The 11,305-nt window shown below is 41.0% G+C and overlaps 1 protein-coding gene across 7 annotated transcripts in view; it reads right to left on the bottom strand.

Annotated features, from left to right (window-relative positions):
• Positions 1 to 2,775: 2,775 nt before the first annotated feature.
• The window catches only part of LOC118109564 (suppressor of tumorigenicity 7 protein homolog), a 54,903-nt gene continuing 46,373 nt past the window's right edge, over positions 2,776 to 11,305 (bottom strand). For 3 of the 7 annotated variants that reach the window (XM_035156795.2, XM_035156788.2, XM_035156791.2), the window contains 4 exons: positions 10,531 to 10,681; positions 9,311 to 9,403; positions 7,814 to 7,962; positions 2,776 to 3,216 (listed from right to left, as the gene is read on the bottom strand). In XM_035156795.2, the coding sequence (XP_035012686.1) occupies positions 3,121 to 3,216; positions 7,814 to 7,962; positions 9,311 to 9,403; positions 10,531 to 10,681 (489 nt within the window). In that variant the 3' untranslated portion in view covers positions 2,776 to 3,120. The remainder of the gene's footprint in view (positions 3,217 to 7,813; positions 7,963 to 9,310; positions 9,404 to 10,530; positions 10,682 to 11,305) is intronic. The other 4 variants (XM_035156790.2, XM_035156794.2, XM_035156789.2 and 1 more) reach the window with 2 other exon arrangements.

Here is an 11,305-nt window from a genome sequence, read left to right as displayed (position 1 = left end):
CGTGGTGGTTTTATTCATGTATTTGTAACTATAATTCCTGTGGTGGGCGCTCGCAAGTGTGAGCCTGCAGGTAAATGCACGACAATACAGTTATGTCAAATATAAATGAATATAATGAAGTAACTATGATCAATCCACCTTCAGGCAGGTCAAATAATAACAGAAGCAAACGTGATTGTGCCTCTATCACCATCTATAGGCAAAGAAAGTAACAGCTGTTATACCACTAGTGCCACCTGCAGGCAATGAGAAAAAAAAAAAAAAACGTTTTTGCACTTCAGGGCCTGTTGACACATACGCAAATGTTTCAGGGGCCTTCTGTTCACTTTGAATCTGCATGAGAAAGAGGGCGAATGAAACATCAGCCTCCTGTGTCGAGGCAAATCCTAGCATGGCTTCACGTGTTGTTCAACTTTGGTGAACTTTGACCCGCAATATTTGCTTAGCATTTGTGTATGTGACCAGACCTTAACTTTTCTTATCAGCCGAACTTCCATTCTGATGCTGGAGCAAGAATGAGAGCAGTGTGAAATCTTAAATCTGTCCCATCAGACAGAAGCGAGGTGAAAATGGGATAAGAGCTGGTGAAATATTTGAAGACAGTGAATTCTAGAAGTGGAAATCTTCTATTCTCATAAACAAGCAAACTAACTCCACTGTGCCAATGACCAGCAGTGTAAAGTCTTCAGTTTCAGGCGGATAAAAGATCGTATGTTTAAAGGTTAATAGAAGTTGAAAAAAGGCACATTTTACAAGTTTAAACACTAACACCTGAAACACTTACTGCAGCCATTAAGAGACAGGACCTCGCATTCTTACCCTCTTTGCCTGTAGGTGGCGCAGGCTAGTCTGGGACTCCATTTGTCATTGGAACTGCTGCTGTAAAAAGCCTCTGAATTTAAATAACAGTTAAAGTAAAGCAGAACAATAATAAGATCAACTTGGTGACTTTCAAGCCCTGAATTTGAACGTTGGCTTGTACAACTGTCAAGTCTCATAAAAGGCAGACAGATCATATTCTGTACATGTAAACACACCCAATAATCACCGGTCGCCTCCAAACCAGCGTTTACATCAGTTAGAGGAAACTGCGTCTGAACACATTTAAGTTATAATCTCTAAATCCTCGTCAGTCATTTCATGTATTTATTTACTCACGTCTGTAAAAATATCTGAAGTTTATTTGTGAAGAAGAAATATTAGTGTCACACAATAACTAGTCTGTAGTAAACACAACTCGTTACATGAGGTAAAAACCTGCGTTTTAACACAATCAGATTCAACATGTTTGTTTGTATCCTTTAACTGCAGACGCAACTTGTTTATAGAGGCATCAGACTGGGCTTTGTTTGTTTGTGTAAATATGTTGTGTAAATAAAGATCAGATATATAGTGTATGGAACCATTAACTGTAACCCACAGACCGGTCACACACCCTATATAATAACCTTATTTCACTTCTTCCTGCTGTGTGAGCCAATCACAGGAGTCACACTGACAGAGTCTGAACTAAGGGGGCGCTGTTCGTTTGATTTTATTCCCAAGTGATGTGTTAAAGGAATATTCTTCCTGAAAAAATCTCTTGTGATCATCAGTCCAGGATTTATAATCAGTCACATCCATGTCAGAATCATCAGACTCACTGTGTTCGATGCTGAGATTGTTACCATGACGATGAACGGACCAAACAAAAAGAAGACAGCTTCTGTTTCCTGTTTTATTCTCAAGTCTCATTTAAGGAGTTTCTTTTTTTAGCTTAACCTACAAATCAAGTACTTAACGTGTTTGCTGGTCGTTTCTAAAAACAACCCGTTTGATTTTTGCACAAACTGTATTTATCCTTATCTGTTAATTTCTGTGTGCCATGAAAATCAATGAACACTGTTGAAATTTGTCCTTTGTTTTTTCTTTGAGTAAACATCAAGTCAGCATTAATTTGTCAAAACCCCCTCGATCACTCAATAATTTAGATACAGTGAACCATTGACTCAGACTCTCAAACTGAGAATAGGTTTAAGTTTATAAAAAAAAAACTGAGCTTGTTCTCAATCATTTTAAACTGTCATGAAAAGTTCTGTTTTACGGTAAATGGTAAAGAACCACACTTCCTTTCAAATACGTCACATCCTGTTGACGACACCAGGACCACTTCAAGGATATAAAACATGATTTTGAGAATAAGGTCATATTACAAGAAAAAGGTCATGAGGAAAAGAAACTCATTTTAGGAAAATCTGAATTTTTCGAGTCATTACAAAATTAAATCAGTCCTTCTGCATTTGAAAGTTTTATTTATTTATTAGTGAAATCTATCCTTTTTGGCTCATCAGCTCCACAACATAAGTATCAGACTTAGAGATGTGCCAGAAACTGCATCTATTCAGAAGAACCACACCGACCTCATACCTGTTTTGTTGGTTGCTAATATTTCCTAAAAAATTATTTTTCCTCGAGATATTTTCTTCTGATTAAATGACGTTATTTTTCGTAATATTAAGACCTTATTCTCAAAATGTCAGTGTTTTCTTCAATGTGGCCATAATTCTCAGTCAGCATCAGTGTAGACAGAAGCAGCAGCAGGTTCAACGGGTCAGTGAGGTGTTATTTTGTGGATGACCGCATTAATCCAGAGGTTGGAGGGAGAGGTGAAGGATTCCACCGACAAACAATCCAAGTTACCAGCTTGTTTCCTGCAGCAGCTCCAGCTGACGGTCAACTGCTTCTGTTGTGAAGCTCGGAGTGAATCAACTTGGTGGAAGAAGCTGCTTGCAGCAATACACAAAAAGTCCTTTATTGTATTTTTTGTCTTTTCACTTTTTTAATGATGGCAATTTATCACCTCTTTTTGTACAACAAAAGAACAGCTGTAAATGATCGAAAACCCCAAAAAATGCAAACATATCAAATAAAGTCAAAACCAATTCTGGATTCTGTTGTTGTGTTTTCTTGTCGTCTATAACTCCTCCCGTCGTCCTCGTCTGTTCGCGGGTTGGTTTGAACTCTTGGCACAGAGGTGTGTCAGTCCAGTCCAATGCAGCATTCTGGGTTTCAGTTCAGCTGTTTCTGTCTGGATGGAGGTCGGCTTCCTGGTTCTGGTCCGGTGGGGGGGGGGGCTCGAGGTCAGATGCGGGTGAGTTGGTGCCAGAGGCTGGACGGCAGGATGCTCTCCACCTTCTCCATGATGAAGTTCAGAGGAGCAAACAGCGTGCTGAGGAACTGCAGAGAGAGAAAACACGAGTCAGCAGGTGAACAAGAAGTTCCTCAGCATCCAGCTGAGCAGATTTCTGTTCACTTTACCTCGTGTCACACAGGTCAACAAACAACTCAAGAAACTAGATGCGTTCAAATCTCTCTGTTTGAATAAAGGGAATCATTTAAACACAAAAGCCTGACGCAGGTTTCCAGAGTCCAGGTTGGCCTCTCCACTAAACTGATTCATTTGTTTAAAGCAATACGTTCATTCTCAACTTTGGAAAGGTTCTTTTACATCACAATCACAAGTCATGCTCCACTAAGGCTACATCCAAACTAGTGTAGATGTAGCCACGACTAGACTACTACGCAGTTTTCAAACAAACAATCTCTCTCCACACCGTGTCAGTTTTAATCTGTCCGTACTAACCCGCCTGACAATGCAAATCACATGATCACTCACATACACTGTGTGGGGCGGTGTGTAAACAGGAAGCATTTGGTTGTTAGTTACAGAAAGAGCTAGGCTACAAACGAGAAGCAGAAAAGGCGAATAGTAAAATGCTGAATTTAACTGCACAACAGCTGTTAGAAGAGACAACAGGGTCAGTAACGACTTCTTCACTGGCAGTCAAGACTAATGCTGGTTGTTTTCTTCCCGAAGGGGGTCATGACAAATCAGGACAGAAAAGACCCACAACAAGCAGATGCCAGTGTCTACGTCCTCATTTCCAAACATCGCAGTTTCTGCCCGTATAGACTAAAAAGAAGCTCTGGCATTTCCCATGTTCTCGGTTTCAGCGGCTCTAAAACTCCAGAGTAATGGACGAGTAGATGTTGCAGAGTTGATGTGTTTTCAGATGAAAATGTAGCAGTGTGGATGTAACCTGAGGAGCTCTCCTGAACCTTAACACAGTCTAAAAAGACCATTGACAGGAATAAGAAATGTCCTGAAACAACACCATCTATGAAGAACATGTGATACAGCTAAAAGCTCTAAGTGCTCTCTAGAGTGGTGATCGTTTCCTAATGTTGAGAATGAAATTTCACTCTTTACTTTAAAACCAACAATTATCAAAGTGACAAGAAAGAAAGACAAAGGTCTAGAAGACGTCTCGAGTTTTATTAAAGATTAAACAGTGCTGCTGATTTATCTCTTGTCACGTCAACAATTGACAAGTTTGTCTCTTTCCTGGAAGACAAACACAGTAAAACTTCATGATACTGAACACTGCTAAAGTTCAGTATGTGGTGGTGGAGGTGTTGATCGACACAGTGAAACTGACGCAGGGCGGCAGAGGCCCTGACAAGCAAAGGGAGAGATGGACAATCTCTGTAGCTTAAATAGAGCTCTAAATTGCGAGGGTGTGCATTATGGAGGGTTGTGGAGAGTGAGGCGTGTCCCATGATTAGAGCAGCTCAGCTCGGCTGCCTGAACAAGCTCCCATATGTTCTGATTATCATCCGTTTAATTTCACCTGAAATTCCACAAACATAAAAACGTTTCACTGTTTAACTGCCAGTGAACAGAGGAATATTAGAATCTCTTACGATAAATAATGTAACCTGCATTTTCCAAATGAAATATGTTGTTAAAAAAGATCTAAAAGAAAGAATTGTTTTCCAGTTGTTTCTGTTCCATCCACACTCCCACTTTGCCTGTGAGTACAGAGCAGCCCAGCCTCTGGGTGGTGTTTTGGCAACAACCAGTGAAGGAGGAGAGGGGGATGTGGGGGGGATAGGGGCTCCAGCAGAGCAGCATGGCGGGCCTGGAGGTTACCACTTCGTCTGATGGCAGATAAAGTCCCAGCAGGGTTTGTGGAGGGGCAGAGAGAAGAGCAAAGAGTCTCTTTCTGTGTCGTTCTACTCTTCACCTGCATGTGTGCGATAGTCGCTGGTTTGTGTGTGACGGCCGCCTCACACGTCGCATCACATCATCTGTGTTTGTGTGTTCCGTGTGTTTTGAACTGAGTGGGAGGGCAGGTAGAGAGCGTCCCCTGATCTTAGAAGTAGCGATGTAGCACTCTGACATATCAGAAGAGTGTCGACACCGATGTGACCGAGTGGATCAGAGTGTCGACCGTGATGTGACATTTCCTTCCAGTCGGCTGGATGGAGAATGTTTGCAGAGGCTCTGACCTTCCTGCTCCTGCCACCTTCACACACAACATAACATGACAAGCAGATTGCTATCAATTATCTCCATGAGAATAAGCTAATGTGAATTTAATGACACTGATAGAATTACATAACTCACACTGAGACTAATTTTACTGTCACAGCAAAACCTGGCAGAGTGTCACTAAATAGCTCCATGCAGGAGATTTTAAATGTGAGACAAGAGACAACACCAGCGTCTTCTGCAGATTCACTGAGATAAGATACTGGAGGCAGGGAGAGTTCCCATGGACACAGATGATCCAACTATTGACCTTATTCACAATAAGAAATGATGTTGATTATGATGTTAACATCAGTTGCTAATAGAATATCCAATTCATATTCCTGTTAACATGTTACAGAGCAAATTCTGATTATGGCCCAAGTCATTACATCTGACGTTATTCGTCAAACCCCAACCTGAAATAGCTTAATGTGCTCTAGGCTACTACTGTTTACTGACTTAATTTCAGAATATTAGTGTCTGGACCTAAAACACCTACAAACAGTAATACTGTTTGTGTTTTGTGTGGGAAACGTTCGACTCGTGTGATAAGAGAAACTGTGAACAGTGTCAGGTTATCTGCCGTCTACACCGGAAGCCGAGATGTGCTGGACGTTACACGAGGTCACCTGACCATGTTGCAGTTGGTGAGGGAAGCCACCAGGAGAGTGAGGCAGGCGTCAGTCAAGGCGTCAGTCAAACATGAGAGAAGAGTTCCGTCATCGTGTGGGTTTGTCCTTTAACACCCTGCACTGCCAGTTAATACAGGATGACCTGATCAACAGCCACACACATCAGATATATGACATTTACTGTGTGAGTGACTGCACAGCTCATTTGGCATATGAGAAACTAAATAAAGTTACCTATTGGCTTTAGATTGATTGATAAATTGATTGGTGATCCCTGCATTTAAACTGGTTGTAGCAGTCCACCTTTAGAGCGCAAGAGGCCTCTGCATGTGTGTGTGTGGTTGCGAACAGCTCCAGCTCTTTGTAAGTAGATGGTATCTGCTGATAGTGTCACATCAGTGGAGGAGAGATGAGCTCACCCACATTCCAGGGGAGCAGTGCAGCACTGCAGGGCTGCAGGGAGGGGCGGAGCGGAGGCAGCGCCATCCACTGGCAGCTGTGAATACAGGCCGGAGGACTGAAGGTGGCTCTGTGTTGTAGTGCTAATACTGGAAGAGGACATGTGTCGTGTCTCAAGGCTGCAAGCTTGCCACAGCTGCTGTGAGGCTGCAGCATGTGTTCAAAGCTTGGCACAGAACAGCATGATTACTTTAAATACTCTGGGTGAGTGGCTGCAGGAGATGATCGGCTCATCACTCGCTGCAACTCTCTGCTGTACAGTGTAGCTGATGCAGCCCAACAGGAAGCTCAACAACACTGTCAGATATGAATATGAATTTAACTGAAATCTGTTTATTGTCTTTAAGCAGATTTCATGTTAACTAGTACAGAGCTTGTTCTAAACCTGCTTGTTTGGAATGTTCTGTTCTCTTGTCCTGTGTTAATGTTCTGGAGCTACTTCAGTCATTAGTGAGTCCTCCTCAAACAGTTCTACTCTCACTTTTTATTGTTTGTGTGCATAACTTTTTATAAACAGTCAATGGTGGAGAGGGAAGTTAGAAAACTTTGTGTTCATCCTACATGGTTTATCTGCGATGACGATTTTATAGTCTATGTTTTTTCATAGTATGCACCTGAATTTGCTTTATTCCTGTTCACGTGTGGTTTATATATAGGTTTGAATAATTTACTGAACTGGTTTAAATTTTTCATACATTCCATGTCACTATTTCAGGCCTGTTATGCAACTGACACAATCTTCAGACCCAAGTTCACAACTTTTCAAAATAAAAGCACTGCAATTACACTCAGTAGAAAGCATTGCAGCACAAAACCAAAGTTGTGCTTTAACTTTAAAGACAGATTTGTACAGAGGAAGTAATTATGAGAATGTTTTAGCCATGACAAATTGCACCAAACCTCCTTGGGCAATTTACAATACACATACCAAGTGTGAAGCTGGAGGTGAGATATGTGTTACACACACAGACAGACGTTTGTGGAATAAGTAGGTAGATGTTAGTTTGTGAGATGTTAAATATCATGTGCAAAACAGAAATCATAGCCTGAAAACAGCACAAGTAGAAAGGTCAGAGGGTGACTAGATATATTGACCCATCCAGCAGACGTTATGGAACTGAAGCAGTTAGCTTTCAGTTAAATCCCTTGTTGTTGACCAAAGTGAAGGAAAAGTTTCATATTAGCGAAAGGTCAATGTTCACTGACTTCATTCTGATTGTTTGTCTGAAGAATATCCACAGCAACTGACACGGTCATGTGGACACAAACTGTGATAGTGTGTGTGTGTGTGTGTGTGTGTGTGTGTGTGTGTGTGTGTGTGTGTGTGTGTGTGTGTGTGTGTGTGTGTGTGTGTGTGTGTACTCACAGCTTTAGCAAACACTCCCATGAGCTCGGGGAACTGGTGTGTGAGCAGAGCTAGCATGGCGGTGAAGGAGCAGAGACCGGCTGTGAAGAGGATGAAGAAGGGCAGCTCCTTCTTCGGGTAGACTGACACCTCGTGAAACACTGCTTCCACGTCAGACACAAACACACACACACACACACAGACACACAAATATAATGTTAGTTTGGAGTAACACATTTACATCACACACATCTATAAATATACTTCACTGGTGGCTGGTAAAAATAAAATCTTAAGTCAAGTGTACAGCAAACTTTACATTGTACAGTATGTTTTAAAGCCAATATTTCAATAATTCAAATTTACTTCCTCAATTAAATGTTGGTGAAACTAGAACCAAACTAAACAAAAAATCCTCTGAAATGAGAAGCCAATTGAGCACTTAAATAGAAGAGAAAGAATTTCCACAAAACGTCTACTTATTTGCTGTTTAAAGACTCTTCATGACTCTTCATGTGCTGTGTTGAACAGGGAGATTTTAAAGGCAGCAGTGCAGTCGTATGTAAACAGCAGACTTGCCTGATCAGGTTAATGATCAGCATCACGTTGATGATGGGATCAGGACTTAAACTTGTCGAACCAAAGTCTTTAGTCTGCTCTCTGAATTACAATGTGACATCAAAACTAACCAGATCAAACGTAAACAATGTAACAAAGACATGAAGCTTGATTCAGACTCTCAGGTGAGAAAACTAAACCCAGAGAAGAAACTGTGGCAGGTTCTCCAACATACTCTGAACAAACTACCTGACAAGGACCTGAAACACGGTGTGCAGATGCCCAAGGGAGAACTGGCGCTGATGGTGGCAGCAAATATTGATCTGATTTAGGTTTTATTGTATGGATTTTTGTAAATAAAATGATTTTAGTGCCAAAAATTAGGCACAAACTGCTTCTGTCTCAGATGAAAACACAACAGTTGTAGCTGTTTGTTCCACAGACTGACAGTTTACATCGTCTTCTATGTGTCAGTCATCTTTAATGAGGCTGTAAATGAGAGAGTGGACAAATAATTGTCTTTAAATAAACTCAGTGGTTTGGTGTTGCACTGTAATAAACAGCATGTAAACAGACGTCGTCCCTGCTGCACAGAACCTCAACACTGTGTCGCCGCTGGTGGCTGCACGCCAACTTAATCGCGTGTGTGAGGACAGACGAGCTGCTGAGCAGACAGCAGGACGACACACGTCTCACATCAACCAACAAACTTCCACACAAAGAGGAATTAATCATCTAGTATAAAGGACACATTTTACCATTCAACTTTAGTGCCAAACTTTAAAATTAGCATAATAAGAACTTTATGTATACTCTAGTTCCTGCAAAGCTTTCTAGTTCCAGGGTAAAAGTAATCATGAAACACACAGACAGGATTGACCTTTTAGGACTGTTGGCTTTTGGTTTATACTGAGTGAATAGATGTGTGCATGTAGAAGTGTGTGTCAGGGCGTCTCTTACTGGGTAGCAGCTCTCTGTCGGCCGTCTCTGTGCAGATGGGGTAGGGATAGAACAGGTGACCCTTCTCTAGAGGATAGGGGATCATTCTGAATGCTACAAACACAGAAACACATACAGACAACATCAGTTTAAACCCAGGTCTCAGCACAGATAATTAATTCTTCAGCGGGAAACATGCAGGAACTCAAGAGTCACTTTACAGTTCTTTTAAGCTTGGTCTCATAAAGGCCGGTAACGTCATCAGATTTTAAAGATGGAAGAATTCAAGATAGCAACTTTATTACGTATTTTTATCGATAGAAAGTTAATATAAAATCAATAATACAACATATATTATATATGATATGATCAGTGAATTTCATCAGAACTACATTAACATGGACCCTAATATTCTGATATTAGCCAGATTTAAACAATAGTCTGAAAAAGACACTGCAATGTAAACAGCATTTTTTTATTACCTTAACCTGAATAGGGTCATATGCAGAATAAGCACTAATAAGTTTACGTCATGTGGAGTATTTTGAACTTCACATACTGTAGACATGTATACATCTTAATTGCATTACAGCATCCAATTGGAGATTTCAGAACTTTTTGTGACATGGACATACGTCAGTCATCAAGAGCTTGACGACAAATACCCTGGGTGTAAACAGGATAGAAGAATAATGAGAAGTTGAAACCTTCAGAATCAGACTATGCTCGGGGACATGTTAACATGGATGTGATGGAATATTCCTTTAGCAGCTCATGTAAACATCATGATCAAAATAATTTATAATAAAAGTCGGAATAATAGTGTCCATGTAAATGTAGTTTTGGAAAAGGAATTATGCTCAAAATACTAGTTGTGCAGACAGATGACGATCTCATTAATCATTGACAAACTTTTACATTGTTTTGAATAATTATCATTTGTAGGAGTTAAAAATATATTGATAATTAAATTAAATTTGGACAGCTTTAGTTTCTCAACACACGCACAGACAGAGAACTGACACTGCTCCGTTTGTGGAATGGTTTCCTGCTGAAACAGATACTGAGTGCGGGGCACTGGGTTGATTCACTAAAATATTTTCTTATGCCTACAACAATCATTTTTTGAACATTACAAATATCACAACAGCAACTAGCCTGTAACTATTCACGTGTTCTTGAAAGCAGTTGTGTGTCGTGTGCATGTGGTTTTGTTTGTATGTGCGTCAGTGTGTACTCACTGCCCTCCCAGGTGCAGTGCAGTAGGTTGAGCGCCCCCTCCACCCTTTTCCAGTGCTGCAAGTGGAAGAAGGCGTAGGCTATGGCCTCACTGTCGCCTCGCTTCAAGATGTGTTCTGGAGGAAGAATCAGACTCTTCATCTCCAGCAGATACTGAGGAGGAGGAGGAGGAAGCAAAGACAGATGACGGACAGGAGAGAGAAGAATAAGATGAACAGGATTAAGTAACTGAAGTCAACTGTAACTTAAATGTAAGAGAAAACTCCAGACAATCTCACACTACTGACACTTAAGCTGCTTTCAGACTAAACGTTGGATAATCTGGGCTGTGTGTGAGAACACAAATGTCCAAGTGAGTTTCTCCTGCCAGCCCCCTAGTAGACACTTTGGATAAGGTCTGAGTGAACCCATGTGAGAAAACAGCAGGAGATTGTCTGGAGGATTCTTGCATTGGGACAGATGACAAACGAAAAATAAAAAAAACCCACAAACAAAACAGAATACAAATATCTCCGGATGAAAAGGCGGTGCCATACATGTTGACGAAAATGGTAATTTGAAAAGACAATGATATTCAATAGCTTTTGGTGACAAGAGCCAACGCAGGTGTAAACGAGAACACGTGATCTCCGCAGCAGGATTTAATACATCACATCCTGCCTCCTGCCCCACCCCTCACCCCTCACCTGAAGACTCCAGAGATTTCAGTGTTGTTTTGAATGTGTCTGAGCGGAGCATCTCTTGCTGTGTTCTTCATGTGTAAAAGTTTAACTCTGG

Source organism: Hippoglossus stenolepis, chromosome 5 (assembly GCF_022539355.2).
Source record: "Hippoglossus stenolepis isolate QCI-W04-F060 chromosome 5, HSTE1.2, whole genome shotgun sequence".
Classification (NCBI taxonomy): Eukaryota; Metazoa; Chordata; class Actinopteri; order Pleuronectiformes; family Pleuronectidae; genus Hippoglossus; species Hippoglossus stenolepis.
The sequence above is the reverse complement of the archived record's forward strand: the minus strand, read 5'-3'. Positions and strand labels throughout refer to the sequence as shown.